This window comes from Chlorocebus sabaeus, chromosome 23 (genome assembly GCF_047675955.1).
Source record: "Chlorocebus sabaeus isolate Y175 chromosome 23, mChlSab1.0.hap1, whole genome shotgun sequence".
Taxonomy (NCBI): domain Eukaryota; kingdom Metazoa; phylum Chordata; class Mammalia; order Primates; family Cercopithecidae; genus Chlorocebus; species Chlorocebus sabaeus.
In genome coordinates, this window is record NC_132926.1 from 66,736,706 (window position 1) to 66,759,817 (window position 23,112).

The following is a 23,112-nucleotide window of genomic DNA, read 5'->3' on the forward strand; positions in this document are numbered from 1 at the left end:
GACTGTAAATATTCAGTGAGTCCCTAATCAAATTTTTATCCAATAGTGTTGTTAGTATGCATTGAACGTTTTCCAGCTCTCGCATCCTTCCTATAAATATCAGTTAAAATTCTACTGTTTGAAAAAAACTTTCCCTTTGCCTTCATTTATTTATTTACTTGTACTTACTTATTTATATCTCTATGGACTCTAGTTTCTAATTTTATTCAGTGGGTTGTTATCTGTTACTGTCATTATTTTGATGCTCAGATTGCCCCAGATCAGGCCTGGGGGAACCCCTTTAAGTAGGCTCTATGCCCTTTTGACATAGGGCATAGAAGACCTCCTTGCTTTCTGGCACAAGATATTCCAGGTTTATCTTCTACTTTTCCCTCCTTAGCTCTGGAATCAGTCATTTCTTTGAGGAGCCTTGGTTATTCTTGTTGGAGGATAGAGTTTAGAAACTTGAATCTGGGTACTAGGTATGCTCATTGGTATTGAGATGTCATTACTTCTAGGCCTTTTCTCAGGCAGAGATAGAAAATGTATGCATACATAGGCATCCCCTTACAGACACACACAATCTGTATTTCTGTGTCTATTTATGTATCTATATATTAAAACCATGAATATCGTGATGCCTCAAATTTCAGTCTAACACCACAGGGCTCATTTTAACTTTCGTCCTTTCATTTGTGACTCCATTCTCCGAAAGTGACAAGCAATCCCGGTTCCTATTACCCAGAATACATTGGTTCTTTTTGTTTTGAGTCTGAGGGCATATAGTCAGAATACTATATTTAAGAAGTACTTCAGTTACTTATTTTATTTCCCTCCTTTAATATGGTTATGTTATCTGCTTGAAATACAAGTAGGTTATTTGTTTGTCTTTGATTTCCATTTTAGGCTTTTCCTTCACTTTTAGCTCTCTGCTGCCCACAACTTTGACTTTATTTATTTACTTAATATGTGAAAAATTAATTTGGTTCTTAACTTCAGAACTATACAAAAAGATACATACAGAGAAGTATGACTCCTTGCCCCTCACCCTCCCTGTCTTCCACCCTCTTCTTAACTCCCATACTTAACATCTTGTTCCCTGTCACCCTGTAGGTAACCATTCTCATTAGTTTTCAGTTTATCTTTCTTCCATTTCTTACTGATGAGAAGATACGTATATTTTTAATGCTTTTTCTTTCTTCATAAGGTAGCATACCATACTCTTTTTTTGCTGTTTGCTTTTTTCACTTAACAGTATAGCTTGGGAGAAAAAAACACAAAAAACCACCAGTACAATGTGAAAATTACTCCTTATCAGTTCAGAGAGATTTTTCTTTTTTTCTTATAGTTTCCTATTATATTACTCCACTGTGTGAATGCACCATGGTTTTTTTCAGCGATTCTATATTTAGAGCATATATTTTGCAATTACAAATAATGCTGTAATTAATAACTTTCTGCATATATATTTATATATTGTTATAGATACATCTTCAGAGTAAATTTCTGGTAGTGGAATTGCTTGATCAAAAGGTAAATGCATATGTAATTTTATTAGAGATTTCCCATTTTCTCTCCAAAAAGAATAGACCAGTTTGTTTTCCCACCAATATAAGAGAGTGCCTGTTTTCACATAGCCTCACCAGTAAAAAGTGTTATACTTTCTTTGTTTTTACCTTTTTTTCTGGTGGTCAAAAAATGTTATTTCAGTATATTTTTAATTTTGCTCCCCTCCTCTCATGATTTTTCATTTTATTATTTCCTTTATTATGAGTGTAATTGACCATTTTCTTAACTCGAGGGCCATACAAATCCAGACTGCAGGCCAGAGTTAGCCTTTGGGCCATTGCTGACCCCTAGTTCTAGTCCATTATTTTACATTTGCTTTTTTTCTTCTTCTTTTTTTTTTTTTTTTTTAGGAATTCCATTTTAGTGTCTGTTCTTTTTTTTGTCTGACCTTCTTTTCAGCCACTTTCTCTTTGACCTTTTTGACTTATTTATCTCATTTTTATTCTCTTGGCTGTTTTCTGCTTTTTTCAGTGTCCCTTGTTGTATTTTCATTTGAGATTATTCTTCCTTAGTCATCCTGTAATTTAGAATTTATTTCTTATTTTGTCTTTTTCTTCTATTTCTTTTCTAACACTATTTCTCTTTTTATTTCTGTTGTTTGTTCATCTGTTTTTAACTTTTAATTTCCTTTTTTATTTCCAAATGCTTGGTTGAAGATATATATTTGAGTGTGGAGTGCTACATTACAGTTTTCTTCTGATTCATGCCTACTTCTTGGGAGTAGAGGCAGATTTTTATATACTTAGGTGTTTTCATTTCATTTGCTGTGTTTTCATCTCAGAGTTACTTTGTATTGTTAGTAATTTTATGGAGTTTTTTTTTTTTTTTTTCTTAGAAGAATTCCTAGTTTAAGATTGTTCTCTTCATTGTAATGAAGTATGCTTTCTTTAATGGGTGGCTTTTCTTTGTAGCTGGGATTGTTCCATGATTTTTATGGTAGGAAAACGGTTCTCTTTTGTTTCTCAGGTATCTGAATTTTGCTCTTTTGAGTTATCCTTTATTACCTGATTTTCAAAGGGCTTCTCCCTCCGTTTTTAATTTTCTTCAGCAAAATTTGAGCCCTGCCGCCTTGACTTGCACATTCTTTTAAGTGCCTTCCATATAGCCAGTACTGTGTTTGCCAGGCCTCTTTCAGAATAGGCTATCCTCATTTTGCATGATAGTGCCATACTGTGATAACCACACAAGCTGAAATGATACACAGTGATTTTAATCGATGGGAAAAATTATGATTGTTTTGTGACCTTTAAAATTTTTGCCAAAACATTGAAAATTCTTCCTGTCAGTTATAAATGTATAATGTTTTAAATAGTAAAATCAGCATATAGTATACTATAATGTTTTAAATAGTAAAATCAGTATATCGTATACTATAATTTTAAACATTGGAAATACTGAGAATATTGCCCTCTTCTCATTATATAAGTTATAAGATGGAGTCTTTTTTCTGTGTGTAGGCAAATGACCACAATCTAAGCTTCTGTCAGCTTCCAACGTATGTTTTGTGTTTTCAGTGTTGTGAAACCTCTGAGAATTCCTTTTATGTGAAGTTTTTTTTGCCCATAGCAATTCCCTAGAACATCTTCATCTTTTTTTATCACAAGCCCTTCCCTTTCTTATAGATGTTTCACCTTCACTTAGTTCTTCTGACTGTATATCTAGAGTCTCAAACAGCAATATTGTCAACTTCCCGGTAATAGCTATTTCTTCTATAACTCTAATTTTAATTTCATACCCAGTGTTAATGCTTTTTATTTCTTTGCTGCACTTTCATCTTTGTTGGCCAAGCCCCTCTTTCCGTTATGCCTTTTAATAAAACATCATGTGGGTTTATCACTAAGAGACAAAGAGCACAACCACATCTGCTATGTGTGTGTGAACTGAATAACATGTGCAATGACCAGTTCCTAACAGACTTTGAAAAAGGTGGTGTGATTGATAACTGATCATGATGCACATCTCTTATTTATGTAGTCATCTGCAGACTGAAGAGCCAGTAACGGAGTTTTGTACTTTCTGCAATTGCAGTTAATATGCTGCTGTGGTTACTGAAGTTTGTTGTGTACTTAGCTAAACCATGGCAACTGGAATATGTGCATAAGAGAACTGTGCAAAGTGAGAACTGCCTGTATTTCTCATATTTAGGGTGGACTTTCTCTTTTAGGCAGTGATTTTAGATCAGTCTCGGAACTACTGTTAGCTCCCCTCCTCATGATTTTTCATAAATCACCCTTGCTCTCTGCAAAGGTGTGTCAGAGTTGCAATAGATGGCTTGCTGGGATTTGATGTTTCTTTTTCTGTAGACAGGTAATCTGAAGCTTGAGTGTGTCTTCTTGCTTTGCTAAGGTTTGATTTTCAAAGTTTTACTGTTCTTCTGTTTTGATTTTGGAGTGTATGTGGGGAGATTCAAATAATGGTACCCAGTAATGGCTATCATTATTCTCAGTGACCCCAGACTGCCTCAAATAGACTTGTTTCATGTTTATAATGTTCTATCAGTGTGAAATCCTTACATTTTCCTCCAACTCATGCATACTTGCAATGGTAAAGGAGTAAGGTTTGGAGCTTTTATTGAATTGAGATTGAATATGTAGATAACTTTGAACAATCTATTCTCAGAATGTGCCTAGTGTATGCATTTAGTGGTTTGGCTTGGTGAATAAGAAGACAAAATCAGGTGTTTGAAAATGCCTAATTCTATTCTCCATGGGGAAAAACACATATTTTGGAAGATGTAAAGGAGAAATAAAATTAGAAGAGACCACAAACTTAGTGCAATGGCAACTTATTTATTCATTTATTATTATCATTATTATTTCCCTATTAAACTGAACATTGTTTTTCTTTTTCAGTCCTATGACAATGGACTGGCACAGGGAGCTGGACTTGAATCTCATGGTAAGACATCTTAAATAAGTGAACATGTAGTTTTGTTCCCTTAGACAACATCTTGGTGTCTTCAGTATGGAGAACCTCAAAAGTTTTTCTCAACCCTTGGTGCAGCATAATTTTCTTCTTTGTCACTTTCCTGATTCTCTTTTGACGCCATTTTGTATATTTGAAGGCTCTTTGGTCAGTTATCATTCAGGTATTATTCAGGCTGGGATGTTCATATGATATTTTCTAGTAGTCTATTCAGGTGTTAGCTACATGAAAATATCTTGGGATTGTTTCTTACTCTATTGTTAGAAAACAACAGGTTTTCTTTGGCATAACTCTAAAAGGCTAGACCAAATATAGAATATTAAATATGAATGAACAAGTTCATGAAGAAATGAAAATTTTTATTTACCTTCCTTAATAAAATTATTAGTCATAATCATAAAACATTTTGCTGCTTAGCTTATATTTAGTGCAAACATTAATACAGTCTTTTCTTTCGTGTTTTTTTCCACTTTTGGAAGAACTAGAATAATGTGATAGTCACTAAGTTTGTCAGCACATCAATAGCCTGAGTTCTCTCAAGTTGAAATTTCCATTTGGAAATAAATAAGCTTCCATTCTTCTTTTCTAAAAAGGAAGTGGCCAGGTCATGGAGCCTCTCTGAGTGAATTTCAGTTTCCTCCTCATCACAACAGTTTTCTGTATGATTATTTGTTATCTCTATCCCTTTGCTAGCATAATGGAGCAGAAAGAACAGAGCAGTGTTCTGGTCTCGGCCCTGACACCAACTGAGTGACCTTGGCTCCTCACTTAATTTCTCTAAGGGTTTCCTCATCAACAGAGTAGAAAGGATTGTATCTTTCTTTAGGATTGTTGTTAGGATTATAAGAGATGCGGGGAAAAGTGATTTGTAAATCATAAAACCTGTATAAAAAGATATTTCTAATAAATATTCCTTAACCCCATAGCCTTGTATACACTCTGGGATTTTGTCCTATCAAGTATTTCCTCCTCTTCTCACCTCTTCACTCCCTCCTTAAATTTAGGTAGTTGTAGACTATGTGTCTCTAAGGGGTATATAGAACACTGTCCTGGAGTTTCCTCTGAAGCCATACTATAATTATGACACCGTAGTTTTTGTATGTGCCTGAGTCTATGAGATGGAGGGTGGGAGGAGCTGGCTGTAACAATTATGTTATAGTCATCGCCACATGATCAAGAGGGATGTAGTTATAGTTGTACAAAAAGGAAATCTGGTGGCTCTAAGAATTTCTGAGAAGACAGGAACTGGTGTTTAGTGTTGTAGGTGGTATTAATGTACACTCTGGCTGAGGAGTCACCTCACCTGTAATACAGTTGATATTCTTTCCAAGACATTGGGATTATATTCTCTGGAATATGAAACAGAGGGGCTTCCCAAACATGACACTGTCTAATGGGTCCTGTCAGGAAAAAATCTTCCTGAGTTATACAAGTCATGATTTTGAATTGGTATGACTTGAGTAGGCTGTACCCATTAGGATCATTAGTGATGGACTATAGTTCATGCCCTAAAGCTTGTATCTTCCCTCTATCTATAACTTTGGCTTGGTAGATTTGAGGCCTAAAAACCTTAGAGGAAGGCCTTTTAATCAGAGTGTCACAGTGTATTTGTATATCTTAAATAGGTTATTATACCAAAATAGAGCCCCTTCAGCCTTTGGAACAACCAAGCAGCACCTGGGTATCTGGAGTCCCTGGTAAGGTTGTCTCTGTCCAGGAGCGTCTTCCTCAGTATTACAGTATGGCCTACAAATACCAAATATTTTAATTTTCTTTGTGTGCTATGAAGTTAGATAGGCTGGGAAGTGCTACCCTAAAGGATTTTGGTTTAGTTTTCTTTCCCCCTCTCATCACTATCTATACTAGCAAGTGAAACCTCTTTCTAAAAAGTCCTGCAATTTGGCCACCCCATCAAGTCACTGTGTTCTCTCTTTTTCTTTTTTATTGTTACTGTCTTTGGAAAAGTGGTCCAAATGTACTATTCACTTTTCTTCACAAATGACTTGTTCTGTCATTCTCTGTGTAAGCCTTCAGGAACTTAGGAAGTTTGTCTTTGAAAGTCATGAGTGATCTGTATTTCAAATCCAGTATCTTTCTCATTCCTCATCTTATATTTATTGAAGCATTTGAGCTATTAACCTCCCCCCTTCTTTCTTAAAACATCACATTCCACTTATCCTACTTCCTCATGAATTACTTCTGGTTCCTTCACCATCTTTGTTTCTTCCTCTCATTTCTTTACCTCAGTTCAGCTTTCTTTTCTTTTGATAGTTCTTCCTAAATCTCAAGGCTTTTGTATGTGCTGTTCCTTGTATGTAGAATCTTCCTCCATCATCCTCCACCCCCAGCATACACCTGGTTTTCTTTCACATCCTTCAGATCTTGGTTCAAGCTCCTGATTTAAAATTGCAAACCACCCAGATACACCTGCAGTATTTATAATAGAATTCCGAACAAACTACACATACACATCCCATTCTCTAACCCCCTTACTAGATTTATTTTTCTCCATATCACTTATTATTTTATAAATGACCTATGTTTTATCTATTTGTTTTTTGTCTGCTGCTTCTCACTTAAACCTCATGAGAACAGAGATTTTTGCCTGTGTTACACACTGATGTATCCTCTGCACCTGTAACATGCTTGGCACATAGTTGAACAAACTAACAGATGGTTCTTTATTAATTATCTTTGTGTTGATGGCACCCAAAACTGTGTTTCCCAATCTGTACTGTTGCTTCTGTGCTGCATAGCCCCCTTTCCATTTGCTTGCCAGGCATCTTTCTCGATATGACTTCAGTATCTCAAACTGCGTATTTTTAAAACCATCATTCTCCTCTTCAGCCTGTTGTTGCTATTCAGAACTAACATAGATTTATTGATTTTTTAAAATATTTTTTGGCCGAGGGAATCCAGCAATCCAGAATTTTGAGTTTAATTTTAATCTTCTTTTCTATTTTTATTTTTAATTTGCCAGTTACACCAGTTGTCGTCCATAAATTATCAATTTATAATCCCTGATCTACAGACTAAGAGGAAAATAATGTATTTATTAACCAGCTGCTGTGTGCCCACTGCCATCTGATACTTTACATACAGTCTCATTGAATCCTCATATCAACCCTCTGAGAATAGACATTTTTGTTTTAGAACTCAGAGAAGTAAAACCACTATGAGTATTAAAGAATAAAGACTGTAATAGAAATATTTTATACACAATTGTGGAAGAAGCTAAAAGGGGTAATTGGAGGCTCAGGGAAAATCATTGACAAGCCTCCTGAAGCAGTGGCACGGGTGGACAGGTCAGGCCATATAGGGAAATCTAGAAAGCCAGACACAGTCACCTGCCAGATTGTGGATAAGTCTGTGAAGGGCTGGTGCTCCTTCACAGTATGTGGGCCTGACGTAACCAGGGCAAGAGTAAGAAGAATTTGGATGCCAAGTTTATGGGAGAATAAGGGCAAGCTGGACTTAGCACCACTGCCTTTGTTGCTTATCTCCTCTAACCATAACCAGGGTAATGAGTGCTACTTAACTTCCACCTTACAAGTCTCACACAGATTTCTCTAACTTTTGACCACACAGGGAAGTGGATCCTGGGAAACAGAATTCTAGCTTAGCCAAGTTGACACAGTACAAAACCACAATAATTACTGTTATTTCACTCAGAGAAGTCACTTGCTTAGTAGGCTCACATATCAGGTAAGTGTCATAACCCACTTTAAAACCCTGTGCTTGCTCAGTAATCTCGTCCTGCCTGCATTTAAGTCCCTTAGTTTATTTGTCTGTAATCTGATTTCAGTCTAACTTTGTAGACCCACATCTGAGTGACCCCTTCCATGCACTCTAGGTTGTAAGAAAACATACTCTCCAAACATTTATACGTAGTTTTTCACCTCTGGACGTTGCTAATATTCCTTTTCCTTTGCTTGAAATGCTTCCTTTCCACCTGTTTCTGCTTGTTTCTCTTTTCATAACTGTCAAGAGTTTAATCTATCTTTCTATACCTGGTTCCAGGGCTTCCAGTGTCACCTTCTCTGTAAAACATTTCATCATCTTTTGTCCCCCTTAGTTCTGAGCAATATTTCCCTTTTCTGTATTCCCATAATACTTAATTCATGCCATTTTTATGGTACTTACCTCTGTTTATCTTTGCTGGATTGTAAGCTGGTCATTCATGTCTTATTCCATATGCCCTTGTACACTGTACTATTTGATGAATTAGTTATCCTGTATTCCACTTTGCATCTCTTGCTTGGAAAGTTGAATTTGGAAGGTGTATTTCTGTTACAGTTTGTTATTAATTTAGTTTCTTCATGTGCCTTTCTCATTCCCCAATTTAAATATTATTTTATGTGTATATATATATTTTAATTCAACTACTGTTCTCCAACTGTTGCTTAGCTTGGAGCCCATTTTTCATGAAAACTAAACGATATATTTTATCCTTTTAGGCCATGATCATCAAATGTAGTGATTCTCTTTATCCCCATGATTCCCTTAAGATAGTACATGTTGAGTATCCCTTATCCAAAATACTTGAGTCCAGTAGTGTTTTGGATTGTGGAATATTTGCATTATGCTTACCAATTAAGCTTCCCTAATCTAGAAATCAGAAATTTGAAATGTTCCAGTGAACATTTCCTTTGAGTGTCATGCAGGCGCTTAAAAAGTTTCAGATTTGGGAGCATTTCAGATTTCAGAATGTTGGATTAGGGATGCTCGTCTTGTACAGTTTTAGGGTAAAATGTTCCTTTTGTTTTGGAAGAATTGAATTTTCCTGCTTTATTAGAGATAAAACTATTCTCGCTGCCCCCCCTACCCCCGCCAACTGAGGATTCATAATGCAGAAGTTCAGATAAATTAATTTGGTTCCATGATTCTTTTAAAATATCTCTACTTCTTAATTATATAAAGATAAATGTTAAATCTAAATATTCAACGCCCTTGAATTTATATCACTTGGCCAGGTACGGTGGCTCTGCCTGTAATCCCAGCACTTGGGAGGCCGATGTCTGTGGATCACTTGAGATCAGGAGTTCAGGACCAGCCTGGCCAGCATGGTGAAACCCCATCTCTGCTAAAAATACAAAAAAAATTAGCCAAACGTGGTGGCACACATGTGTAATCCTAGCTACTCGGGAGGCAGAGGCACAAGAATCGCTTGAACCCAGGAGGCGGAGGTTGCAGTGAGCTGAGATCACGCCACTGCACTCCAGCCTGTCTCAAAAAAAAAAAAAAAAAATTACTTCATCTTTTTAATATGGTGTTTAATTGTAAAATGATGTGCTTATTTATGTGCCTATTTATTTAGTTTTCTACTTTAGCTATATGATTGTTGACTACCTTAAGTTTCAGAGGACATGGATTCTTTTCTGATAACTTAGTATATACAAGTACTAAGAGAATGTCTAAAACTGAACTGGAAAACCTGTGGGAGCAAAATAAGTTACAACTGTTACACTGTTAAAATATAAGTAGATCATGACATAACAGAGCTGAAGTCAGGAACACCTCCTTTACCCTGCACTTGGTAGAATTGGAGTAGGTTAAGAGAGAGTCTCTATGGTCCCTTCCATCTGTGATGTTTTATGACTGAGGTATTCTGCATATGCTAATTCTCCTTGTAACTGAAGCACATCACGTAGGTGGCAAACTTTTAACCATTTCAGATGAAAATCTTTCTTATTCTTTTATTTGTATTTGCTTCAATATTCTTACTATTATCCTTAAAGTTTTGTTCATACTGTGTCTTCAACTAAGGCCTAATGAACACAGTTTCACCTTTTCTTGATGAACTCAAATCATTATAAAAAAGAACAATTCTAGTATTGTACTTTTAATATAATGATATAATATGCTTGAAGTATTTTGAAGTGTGTACAGATCATTGATCTAATGACATCTAGCCCCAAAAAGATACTCCATTTTAGTTCTTGTGCCTGTTTTTAAATAGTATTTTGTAGTCTACTTCTTATCAAGATGTCACTTCTCTTTTCTTCTTGATTTTATGTCTGCCTTTAACACTCTTCTAACATACTACTATTTTTTTTTTTTTTTGAGACATGGCCTCACTCTGTCGCCCAGGCTGGGGTGCAGTCAAGCGATCCTCCTACTGCCACCTTCCAAGTTGCTAGGACCACAGGTGAACACCACCACGCCTGGCCAGTTTTTTAAATATTTTTTTGTAGCGACGGGGTCTCCTTATATTGCCCAGGCTGGTCTCGAACTCCTGAGCTCAAGCAGTTCTCTCACTTTGGCCTCCCAAAGTGGTGGGATTACAGGCATGAGCCACCATGCCCAGCCTAACATACTACTTTTTATATGGGGTTTTATAACTAGTTTTTTAGAGATTTGTATAAAACAAGAGACTTTAGGAGCAACAGGCTTACCTGTTGGTAAATGAATGTTAGTTTAATCTTAGACTTTGTAAATGTTTCTGGCAACCCAGAGTCCAAACTTCTGTAGTTACTATTTTCAAAATCCATTAGTTTGGACAAAGTAAAGAGTGTTTTTTCTTTGAGTTGTGCCAGCTTGCATTAAGTAGTCTTAATGGGTAGTTTGGAGAGTAATTCTTAATTGCCTCTTTTTACTTTTCGGGAGTTTTAAAGGTTACTTACTGTCTATTAGAGACTTTATATTTAATGATGTAATAACACTTGAAGTCATGACTTGGTTATGAAAGAAAAATTGAAACTAATGAGTCATTTGGAAAGGAAATAAGATTAATAGTTGCTTAATAGAAATTATTTTAAAAGGTTGCCATAAATTTTTTTTAGCTTTTCTTTTGATTCACTCAAGACTAACATAGATGTCCCAGCTAATTCTGAAGATTAAATAGTTCCTAGCTGACAGTAACACTTCTAATATGATAGCTACCTTGAGTTTTCTAGAGGGAATGCTCACCTTTCCTTTGCCAGAGAATACATTCAAGATTTGTAACACCAAAAGGATAGTTAAGGCATGAGATATATTAGGAACAAGACATTTAAATTGCTAAAATTATTAAAAATCACTAAGTGAAGTCAAGTATAAGTGTATTCAAATTGTTTGGAGTTGACAACAAATAGTGCCAGTAAAAAGTGTTGTTTCTTTTCTTACATGGAAAAATACTGACTTTTCATTTCCTGAGGAAAGTACCTTTGTGAGTGTATTAATTAGTTTTCTATCGCTGCTGTAACATTTTGGCACAAATATAGGGGCATAAAGCAACCCAAATTTATTCTCTCCACTTCTGGCCAGAGCTATACATCTGTGACAGCCTGAGCCGAGAATTACAGGGCTCAAATCAAGATGTCAGCAGGGCTGGCTTCTTTCGCCAGCAGTGGCTCCAGGGAAGAATCTGTCCTTTGATTCTTCCCAGCTTCTAGTGGCTGCTGGCATTCCTTGCCTTTGGCTACAACACTCAAATCGCTGGCACCATAGTTGCATTGCCACCTGGCAGTGGTACCCACTGCCACCTCTCTGTTAGTCTGATCTCCTTCTCTCCTCTTGTAATGACTCTTGTGAGTACAATTAGGGCCCACCCAGATAATACTGAATAATCTCCCCATTTCAAGATCATTTAACTTAATCACATTTGCAAAGCCTCTTTCTCCATATAAAGTAACATTCACAGGTTCCAGGGATTAGGACTTAAATATTGGGGAGGCATTATTCAGCCTACGCAGTGGGTATGGATACGTTTTGAAGTAATGCTATGCATCTGCTTTCATATTTGGTTTCTCTCTTTCCTACCACCCCCATCCCCCACCATTCTTTTCTTCCTTAAAATTCTTTTTTTTTTTTTCTTTTTTATATAAGTTCTGGGGTTCAATGCACAACGTGCAGGTTTGTTACATATGTATACATGTGCCATGTTGGTGTGCTGCACCCATTACCTCGTCATTTACATTAGGTATTTCTCCTAATGCTATCCCTCCCCCAGCCCCCCACCCCACGACAGGACCCGGTGTGTAATGTTCCCCTCCCTGTGTCCAAGTGTTCTCATTGTTCAGTTTCCACCTATGAGTGAGAACATGCGGTGTTTGGTTTTCTGTCCTTGCAATAGTTTGCTGAGAATGATGGTTTCCAGCTTCATCCATGTCCCTGCAAAGGACGTGAACTCATCCTTTCTTACGGCTGCATAGTATTCCATGGTGTATATGTGTCACATTTTCTTAATCCAGTCTATCATTGATGGACATTTGGGTTGGTTCCAAGTCTTTGCCATTGTGAATAGTGCTGCAATAAACATACATGTGCATGTGTCTTTATAGCAGCATGATTTATAATCCTTTGGGTATATGCCCAGTAATGGGATGGCTGGGTCAAATGGTATTTCTAATTCTAGATCCTTGAGAAATCACCACACTGTCTTCCACAATGGTTGAACTAGTAAATAGGAACACTTTTACACTGTTGGTGGGACTGTAAACTACTTCCTTAAAATTCTTAAGCTGACTAGTTGTAATATCTGTATATCAGCTTCTAACTTGTTTATGTTATGTGTGAAAACTTGTCTATAGCTTAGGGGTGATGGAACCTCAATTCATCAGCAATATACTGTCTTTAAGGGACTTAAAAATCAGTTTCAGGTGATTGGGTTCTGGACAGGGAGTTAGTAGTCCCAGATTTTAGTTCCAAATCTACCATTAACTGTGTAATTTTAAACAAGTCCCTTAGTCTTGTTCCAAGTCTTACTACTTTTTTTCATAAGTAAAATGTTTCTTATAGCTTTATGTTATTCTCTGTTTTATCAAATATTGAAGACTGGTGTATAGTGGTTATTTTAAAATCTCGTCTTTTAAATTTAAATTTTATTTCACTATTTTCTAGAATTACATAACCACTTTTTCCCCTCGAACATTCTGTACTATTTTCATAAGCATCTAATTTGAAATTTAAAACATTCTGTGGTTTTGATTAACAGGAGGATCTACTTTTTGTGGCATTGCCTCACTGTGTCTGATGGGTAAACTAGAAGAAGTTTTTTCAGAAAAAGAGTTGAACAGAATAAAGAGGTGGTGTATAATGAGGCAACAAAATGGTTATCATGGAAGACCCAATAAGCCTGTAGACACCTGTTATTCTTTTTGGGTGGGAGCAACTCTAAAGGTAAGAGAAATAATAAAAAATGAGAAACCTATATTCTGTGTTCATATAAATTGTGCTAAAAAGTTTTGGTCTTTGTAATGTGTATTAAATATTGTTAGGTTTGGGGTACTGGATTTTCTCTTTTGCTCTGCCAGAGCTAGTTTTTCTATGGTTTTTCCATAGAATTCAGTGATCTCTTGTGCTGCTTGAAAATTTTCATTCTTAGAAAACTCAAGTAACTCAGAACTTGAGTTTTATGCCTACTTATACCTTACATAGAACATATTAAATACTTACTTTCTTGTAGATGTAAGGTAATAAAAAACTTGTAACTGGAACTGACTAGTTCATGTAAATCAGAAATCTGTCTGAAAATGATACCAGTAAAGGTTTTATGGGAAGGTGTTAATCTTAAAAGACAAACCGTGGGTCATTTCTTCAAAAACCATGTAAGGACTTTTTTTTTTTATTTATTTGTTTAAACCTTCTGAAACTCATCAATTGACACGCCAGCACATTTTTTCCCATCTCTATTACCTTTTAATATACCTAATTCTGTAAGGTTACTTAGTCACTAAATACACACAAGTTTTCTCTATTTTAAAGTTGCCTTTTTATCTTTAAGAATTGTCACCTTGTTCTGATATTCTGCAATCTAACAGGAGTCTGTTAGAGGAGTCCATGTTTGTCTTCTCTGTAATATCCTAAATTTTTCTCTTAAAATTTATGTATAAGGTTGAAAAACATTGGGAAAAGAATGATTTAAAATGATGACAGTAGTCTCCCTGTCTCTCCTCACTTGTAGTACTATTTCTCAGGTTCATCATTTCAATTTTTTTTTGACTGTGGGAAATTTCAAGCATATTCAAAAGCAGGGAGAATGGCGTAATGAACACCCATGTGTCCATCAACCATCTCAACAATTATCAACCCAAAGCTACCCTTTCTTTATCTACACTCTAACTAATTCCCTTCCATTCACTGAATTATTTTAAAGCAGATCCCAGATAGCATTTTTTATATTCTTTGGAAATTTTTTAATGTAATATCTAAATGAAAATAACTTTTAAAAAAAAACAGAACCCTAGTGTCATCACATCTGAACAATTAGCCATAATTGTTTATTATCATTAAATATCCAGTGATTTCCTATTGTATCACATATATTTCCTATTGTATCACACCAAGAGGCATGTAATATCCAATTATCTCTCCTTTTAATTAAAGAGCTCCAGAGTTGAAAATATACATAGCACATTATACTTATCACTTTAAACATTTGTAAGTTTGCAATTCACTAGTATTAATTCAATTTACAATGTTGTGTAATCGTCACTACCATGCAAAACTTTCTCATTTTACCCAGCATAAATCCTGTACACATTAAACAATAATTCCCTATTCTTCTTTCCCCTCAGCCTGGTAACCTCTACTCTACTCTCTGTCACTATGAATTTGTGTATTCTAGGTACCTCATATAGGTGAAATCATACAATATTTGTCCTTCTGTTTCTGGCTTATTTCACTTAACATAATGGTTTCAGGATTTATTTATGACATGGCATATGTCAAAATTTCATTTTTTTAATGGCTGAATAATAATATTCCATTGTATATAAATATCACGTTTTCCTTCTTCATTTATCTGTTGATGATCACTTGAGTTGTTTTCACCTTTTGGCCATTGCAGATAATACTGCTAAAAACATGGGTGTATAAATATATTTTCAAATCCCTGCTTTCATTTTTGAGGGGTATTACATGTATATAGAAGTGGAATTGCTGGGTCATATGATAGTTCTTCATTTAACTTTTTCAGGAAATGCCAAACTTTTCCACAGCATCTACAACATTTTATGTTCCCTCTAGCAATGTATGAGAGTCCCAATTTCTCTACATCCTCACCAACATTTGTTTTTTCTGTTTGTTTTATATATAAAATAGCCATTTTTTATATGAAGTGTTATTTCATTGTGGTTTTGATTTGCGGTTTTCTAATGATAATGAGTGTCTTTTTATGTACTTATTGGTCATTTGTATATCTTCTTGGGAGAAATTTCTATTCAAGCCCTTTGCCTATTTTTAAATCTGGTTTCTTTTTTTGTTATAAGGTTGTGGGTGTTCTTCCTATATTCTGGATATTAATCCCTTCTCAGATATATGATTTATAAATGTTTTCTCATTCCTTGAGTTGCCTTTTTACTCTGTTGATGGTGTCCTTTAATGTACAGAAGTTTTTTGATGCAGTCCAATTTTATCTAAATTTTTCTTTTATTGCTTGTGTTGTTGGTGTCATGTCCGTAAAACTATTGCTAAATCCACTGTCATAAAGATTTTCCCCAGTGTTTTCTTCTAATAGTTTTACGGTTTTAGGCCTTAATGTTGTGCCTTTCATCAATTTTGAGTTAATTATTGTATGTGATGTAAGGTAAGATCCAACTTCATTCTTTGACACGTGGATATCTAATTTTCCTAGCACCATTTGTTGAAAAGACTGCCCTTTTCCATTAAATGGTTTTGGCACCCTTGTCAAAAGTCAGTTGACTATATATGTGAGGTTTGTTTCTGGACTTCCTATTTTATTCCGTTGTTCTGTATGGCTGTCTTTGTGCCAGTACTATACTGTTTTTATTACTGTGGCTTTGTAGTAAGTTTCAAAGTCAAGAAGTTTGAAACTTCCAACTTTTCTTTTTCAAGATTGTTTTGACTATTTGGAGCCCCTTTCAATTTGATATGAATCTGGTAATTGAGTTTACCATTCCTGCAAAAAAAGTCTTTTGAAATTTTGATGGGAATTGCATTGAATCTGTAGATCACTTTCGGTAGTAGTGATATCTTGACACTGTTGAGTGTTCCTATCCATGAGCACAGGATGCTTTTCCATTTATACAGGAGGTCTTCAGTTTCTTTCAGCAATGTTTTGTAGTTTTCAACATACAAATCTTTCACTTTTTTATTAAGATTTAATTCTCAGTATTGAATCATTTTAGATGCTGTTGTAAATGAAATTGCTTTCTTAATTTCCTTTTGGATTGTTCATTGCTAGTCTATAGAAACTATCAACTTTTTATAGAATAGTTTTAACAAGCATTAAGGATCATTGCTTAAATCAGTTGTGGCATTAAGAGGTTATAAAACAGTGGTATTCTTTCATTCCATCTCAATTTATTAACTAGCATTGTTTTTTAAAGAAGAATTATTTTACCTTCCCCTGAGATATACTTTGTACAGAGAAGGACAGATAAATACCGAATTCTTTCCCTTAATAGTGTTCAACAAAATGAGTTGGTTCCCTACCATCCCCTCAGCCTTTCCAATGAAATATTAGATTTTAGAGTTTGGGGTTTTTTTGGTTTGTTTCTGTGTTTTTTTTTTGTTTGTTTGTTTGTTTTTTTTGGAGAATCATTGTGAATACATAGATTTTAACATTTTTTAGTCATATGTAATACATATAATATATATTAGTCATATATGACTAAAATATATATATATATAATGCTTAAATTGTCCCATCTTTAGTCGATAGGAACCCTTTCAAGTTGTCCCAAGTCTTTTTTATTTGACGTCAGTAGTCTTTGACAGCTTTCTGAAAGCAACCACTTTTAAACTTTTTAAAAATGTTTTAATTCTTGTGGACATTTCCGTAACTTTAAATCACAGACTAACTTCTTATCACCTTTAGATATTATTGATGATTCCCAACTAAGAGAAATTAAGATTTAGCCTCTCACTTTTCCAACAAATTGTTACTCATTATGTTTAGTTCTGAATCTTTTCCTCATCTTCTACCTTCCAATGCTATATAAGTTACCTTTATTTTTATAATGTCAAGTTAGGAAGCATTCATATTTTTGTTCAGCATTAATAATCACATCTTTCAGGCTTTGCCTATAGGTTGATTCTAAAGTTTGAAAACCAGTAACCAACACTTATTATGATAGTGCAAATATTGTTTATTGCTAAGCCAAGTGTAGTGTTAATATTATCCTTTTTTCATTTTTATTTAATGACCAATGTGCCACTGATGGAAAATGTTCCTAACATCAAGATTCAAAAAAGCCTTTTTCCTTATAGTCTATTAATTAAATCAATGTAAATGAATAAATTTGTTTCTTGTTTGTACTATAACTTTCTTATGAGTTTAGCTTTTCTTTTTGAGAAATAATGCTTCTTCATCAGTCACTAAAAGCTGTGGCTCTCTGGTTCATTGACATATATTAAATTGTTTTGTATCTTCAGAAATTTCTTGATCCCTCTTACCTACTGCACACCTCATCTTGAACTTCACAGTGTTATTTACTTATTTGTATCTTACTTTTATGGAATCTTGAGAGAAAAACCAAGTACATGTCCTAAATCATTAAAAACTATATAGTTTTTTATGTTGCAATCATTTTTGTCTTACCTTTTTCTTTCCTAATTAAAGAGCTATACTTCCTTACTATTTTCAAAACTGTCTCTAGCATCTGGTTAGAAATTTTTGTTTGCTCTTTTTTTAAAAAATATTTTTAGTTCCAATTACTACTAATTTATAACTAATAGCTAAAGAGCTTATCATAAGAGTTAAAATATGGGTAGATAAAATTTACTTTTTAAAATGACTGATTATGTTGAGTGGATTGGAGTTGTCTTTTGAATTTAGCTTAATGTGCTTCAAAGGGTACAGTTGGCCTGATTCAGAAGAAGGAAATAGAGGGTCAAGAAAAGGAGAGTAGATTTGATAAGAAAATAAAAAAGATAATGTGATTGACTCATTTCAAGTGCTCAAGGCCCCGTAGAGTTGGTCTGAGCACCTTAGCTAAAGAAAAGCATATCTAAATGACAAACATCTGAAATTTGAGCCAAAGGTTGATATGAGTTTTGTCATGTCATTTCAGCTTCTAAAAATTTTCCAATACACTAACTTTGAGAAAAATAGAAATTACATCTTATCAACTCAAGATCGCCTTGTAGGGGGATTTGCCAAGTGGCCAGACAGTCATCCAGGTAATTATTTTCTTTGTGAATCCAGAACAACCTTTATTTCCTGAATAGATCTTCAAGCATCTTTATCAGAAAAGGCGTATGATAGAAAATATATCCACAGTTGCAAAGTTACATTAAATATTATTTTTAAAAAGGTATATTGTGTAAGCTTAGCATAGATTTAGGGTATTGGGGAGTATAAAGGAAAGAGTTTATTATCAAGATGCATGGGTATAGTGTGCATTTTTTCCCAAATATTTTACTTAGTAATGTTTTATTTCATTTTCAGCAATAACATAGATGGTCTGAATGGGTCCTTTCCAAAGAAGAGAATTATTTAGCCTATCCAAAACCATTAGGATTATTAGTCATGACTTGAGCTAAGTATAGTAAATTACTCCCGATCCTGAAGGAAATCAATTCTTACTCTTTTCAGAAGTCATTAAATAGACCGGGTGCAGTGGCTCATGCCTGTAACTCCAACACTTTGGGAGGTTGAGGCAGGTAGATCACTTGAGGTCAGGAGTTCAAGACCAGCCTGTTCAACACGTTGAAACCTGACTCTACTACAAATACAAAAATTACCAGGTGTGATGATGCATGCCTGTAGTCCCAGCTATGTGGGAGTCTGAGGCAGGAGAGTCACTTAAACCCAGGAAGCAGAGGTTCCAGTGAACCGAGATTGCACTACTGCCCGCCAGCCTATGTGACAGAGTAAGAGTCTGTCTCAAAAAAAAAAAATCATTAAATAAAATATTTCAAATCCTGAATATGTGTTTCTCACTTCCCATACTCTTGTTCTCCAAATTTCAACAGATTCAGACAATATAAATGGTATGGCACTCAAGGCCCTCCCAAAATTTGGCTCCTCTCCCACCTCTACCATCATTTTGTAGCCTACACCTCACCCGACTTACGTTTTCACCTCCAGCAAAATGACCGAATATACAGCTTCCCTATAAAAATCCATTTAAGAGTGTGTTAAAATAATTTCAAACACTGACACTTGATAAGCAAGTAAAGAATTAGTTACAAATATGAAACTAGACACAAGGAATGATTATTTTTGCCAGTATTGCAATAGAGTCGTGGTTTTTATTATCAACCTAGAAAGTGCCATATCAACGTTCATCTTCCATCACAGAACTGCTATAGTTGGAATGTGTACTTGAATCAGAATATAAATAAGGAGCTCATGAAATCATATTTTTGTATTTGAAATGAGCAGGAATATTTCCTTACACCCCTACTTGCCTGTATTTTCATATAAAACATGCTTCCTAGGCCAGGTGCATTGGCTTCCTGCTGTAATCCCAACACTTTGGGAGGCTAAGGTGGGCGGATCACTTGAGGTCAGGAGTTTGAGACTAGCCTGGACATTTGGTGATGAAACACTGCCTCTACTAAAAATACAATAATTAGCCAGGCCTGGTGGTGAGTGCCTGTAATCCCAGCTACTTGGGAGGCTGGGGCAAAAGAATTGCCTGAACCTGGGAGGCAGAGGTTGCAGTGAGCCAAGATCATGCCCTGCACTCTAGCCTGGGCAACAGAGCAAGAGTACATCTCAAGAAATAAAATGAAGTAAAATAAAATAAAAGACCAGGTGTGGTGGCTCAGGCCTGTAATCCTAGCACTTTGGGAGGCTGATGCAGGTGAATCACTTGAGGTCAGGAATTTGAGACCAGCCTGGCCAACATGGTGAGACCCCGTCTCTACTAAAAATACAAAAAATTAGCCGGGCATTGTGGTGCGCACCTGTAGTCTCACCTACTCAGGAGACTGAGGCAGGAGAATTGCTTGAACCCAGGAGGCAGAGGTTGCAGTGAGCCAAGGTCGTGCCATAGCACTCCAGCTTGGGCGACAGAGCGAGACTATCTCAATCAATCAATCCATAGTAAAACATGCCTTCTTTTTTTTTTTTTTTTTGAGACGGAGTCTGGCTCTGTTGCCCAGGCTGGAGTGCAGTGGCCGGATCTCAGCTCCCTGCAAGCCCCGCCTCCCGAGTTCACGCCATTCTCCTGCCTCAGCCTCCCGAGTAGCTGGGAGTACAGGCGCCCGCCACCTCGCCCGGCTAATTTTTTTTGTATTTTAGTAGAGACGGGGTTTCACCGTGTTAGCCAGGATGGTCTCGATCTCCTGACCTCGTGATCCGTCCGTCTCGGCCTCCCAAAGTGCTGGGATTACAGGCTTGAGCCACCGTGCCCGGCCAAAACATGCCTTCTTAGAGAAAGTGTACATTGCTTTCAAAGTTGTAAGCCAAAGTGTGTTTTCAGAAGTTAATTTCTCAAGAAAAATAATATTTTGAAATTTTTTGTATCTCTAGTGCCTGAAGAAAACTGAGAATTATTTTGGACTTTATTCCATTTTTTCAATCAGTGCGGGTACTGTTTTAACAAATAATGGAAATAGGGAAATGACAATCTCTTAGAAAACATTTCTTATGTAAACATGCTTGAAATATATTCAGTGTTTGCAATAGCTTTTTAAAAAGAAAGTTCTTGAGGCTTTTTCCGGAGAGATCAGTTGCTAACTTTAACATTTGTGTAAATATTTGGATGTACTACTTACTTTTTACAGATACATTACAATGTTTTCAGAGTATGCACTAGAAAGCATCGAAAGTCTTTGCTAAATTGAATTTATATGTAAAGATCTGGTCCCAGAACCTTTACAATCATTTTAACAAGATTCTTTAAGCTTATTCTTGGTTCTAGTAAATTTAGTAGCAAATTTGACACAAAGGGATTTTATATACATTTATGAAAGAAATTTCTAAAGAATGAGCTTTTGTTATGGAATATATATATATTTCAGCATCTAAAGTGCTTTATTATGGAGTAAACGTATTTCCACATGTAAAGTGCTTATACATTGCCACCTACAGATAAAGAGTTTTTTAAAAAAGCAATTTGAGGCTTGAAACAATTGAGTTCTGATCTCATTGGCTGTTACAAAAATCTTTTTGAGAGAAAAATAAGTTTTATTTGTTACTTTACCCAGAGAGATTTTAGTATTACACAGTTCTATTTTATGTTATTATGGATGTATATTTTCTGTTGTAATTTTTCCTAGAAAAGGTTCCTGGTTTCTAGAAAACAGCTTAATGTTGCTTTGTACCCTTTGTAGTTTTAGAATAATTATATGGAATGATGTAATATTACAGGCGAAATCAAATTTATTTTTTATAGTCTGAAAGTCAAAGGAAAGTGAGCCAGAAGAAACCTAAGTATTTTCTGAAAAGGCCTAAAAGGTGATCAACATGGGCCTCTATTAGTGAAATAACGTTTTCACAATGGCATTGAGTAAGCACAACTATTTGTCGTTTCTGTTTTGAAAAAATAAGTGATACTCTTGTAAGTAAAGCTTTTCCTTTAACCCTTTTGACAAAATTTGATGTGGTAAGATGTTTTGAACTTTTTGTTGTTTTGAGACAGGGTCTCATTCTTTTGCCCAGGCTGGAGTGCAGTGATATAATCATACCTCACTGCAGCCTCAACCTCCCTAGGCTTAGGTGAGCCTCCCACCTCAGCCTCCGGAGTAGCGGGAACTACAGGCACACACCACCATACCTGGATAATTTTTGTATTTTTTGTAGAGATGGTGCTTCACCATATTGCCCAGGCTGGTATCAAACTCGTGTGGCTCAAGCAATATACCCTCCTCAGCCTCCAAAGTACTGGGATTACAGGTGTGAGCCACCACACCCAGCCTGTTTTGAACTTTAATAGCTCTTGAGGCCATAAATGTTGGCCAATTCAAAAATAGAAAAAAATTTTTGACTGGTACAAAACTGTCTTTGTAGTGTTCCTATAACTGCAAAGCTCTGAGCTCTTCAGAAGTCTACATAAGACTCCTAGGCAAGAATGACCATGTGATTTCATTGGCCACTTTAATAGAAGAGGATTACTGCCCCCTGAAAGATGGGAAACTAGTGAGCCAGTGCAGAATTATCATGATATGAGCACTCATGTTATTTCAACCAAATAGAATGTGAGTTTGTTTTTATTGTCAGATCAGATATTTTTACGATGACTGACATTACCCTAAATAGGAGGATTAAATATGGCACAGCATTCCAGAATGGATTATTTTTGCGTAAGCTCCTTTTATTTAACACAGTGTTAGGATAGTCCTGCCTATGGTTTAGGAACTTTCAGAGGCAAAACATGGAGCAAGGGGTATTGCAACTTAGATTCAGAGTTTTGTTTTCATTTTAAAGAAAAAAAATTTAATGATACAGCATTGAAGCTACTCATTTCCATGTTCTGTAGTAAGCAAAAAGGGAAACTCCCTCAAGTGAGAAGTCTTACATATGACTGCTGCTCCTCCTGTCTTTTCATCACAGAGGTTCTAGATAGTATCAGCTCTTCAGTTGGAAACTCTTTTCCTTTGTTAATGATATTTTCATGAATAAAATATTTTATTTTGATCATCTGGGTTTTTTTTAAATTGATGTTTGAGACTTTGAGAAAGCAAATATTTTAAAAACTATAGCATTTCTCTAAACTTTTAATGGAGTGATGGGCTGGTAAATATGTAGCTGAAATATTTTGTAGAATGTACAAGTAGGAATACCTGTTATGATGTTTTAAATGC

General features: G+C 35.5%; 1 protein-coding gene across 4 annotated transcripts in view; it reads left to right on the forward strand.

Moving 5' to 3' along the window:
• PGGT1B (protein geranylgeranyltransferase type I subunit beta) overlaps positions 1-23,112 on the forward strand; it is an 86,474-nt gene that overhangs the window by 34,618 nt on the left and 28,744 nt on the right. For 3 of the 4 annotated variants that reach the window (XM_073010750.1, XM_073010749.1, XM_008014176.3), the window contains exons 6-8: positions 4,401-4,446; positions 13,388-13,572; positions 18,429-18,537. In XM_073010750.1, coding sequence (XP_072866851.1) covers positions 4,401-4,446; positions 13,388-13,572; positions 18,429-18,537 — 340 coding nt within the window. Of the gene's footprint in view, positions 1-4,400; positions 4,447-13,387; positions 13,573-18,428; positions 18,538-21,704; positions 23,099-23,112 lie in introns of those variants that run through there. The other variant, XM_073010751.1, reaches the window with a different exon arrangement.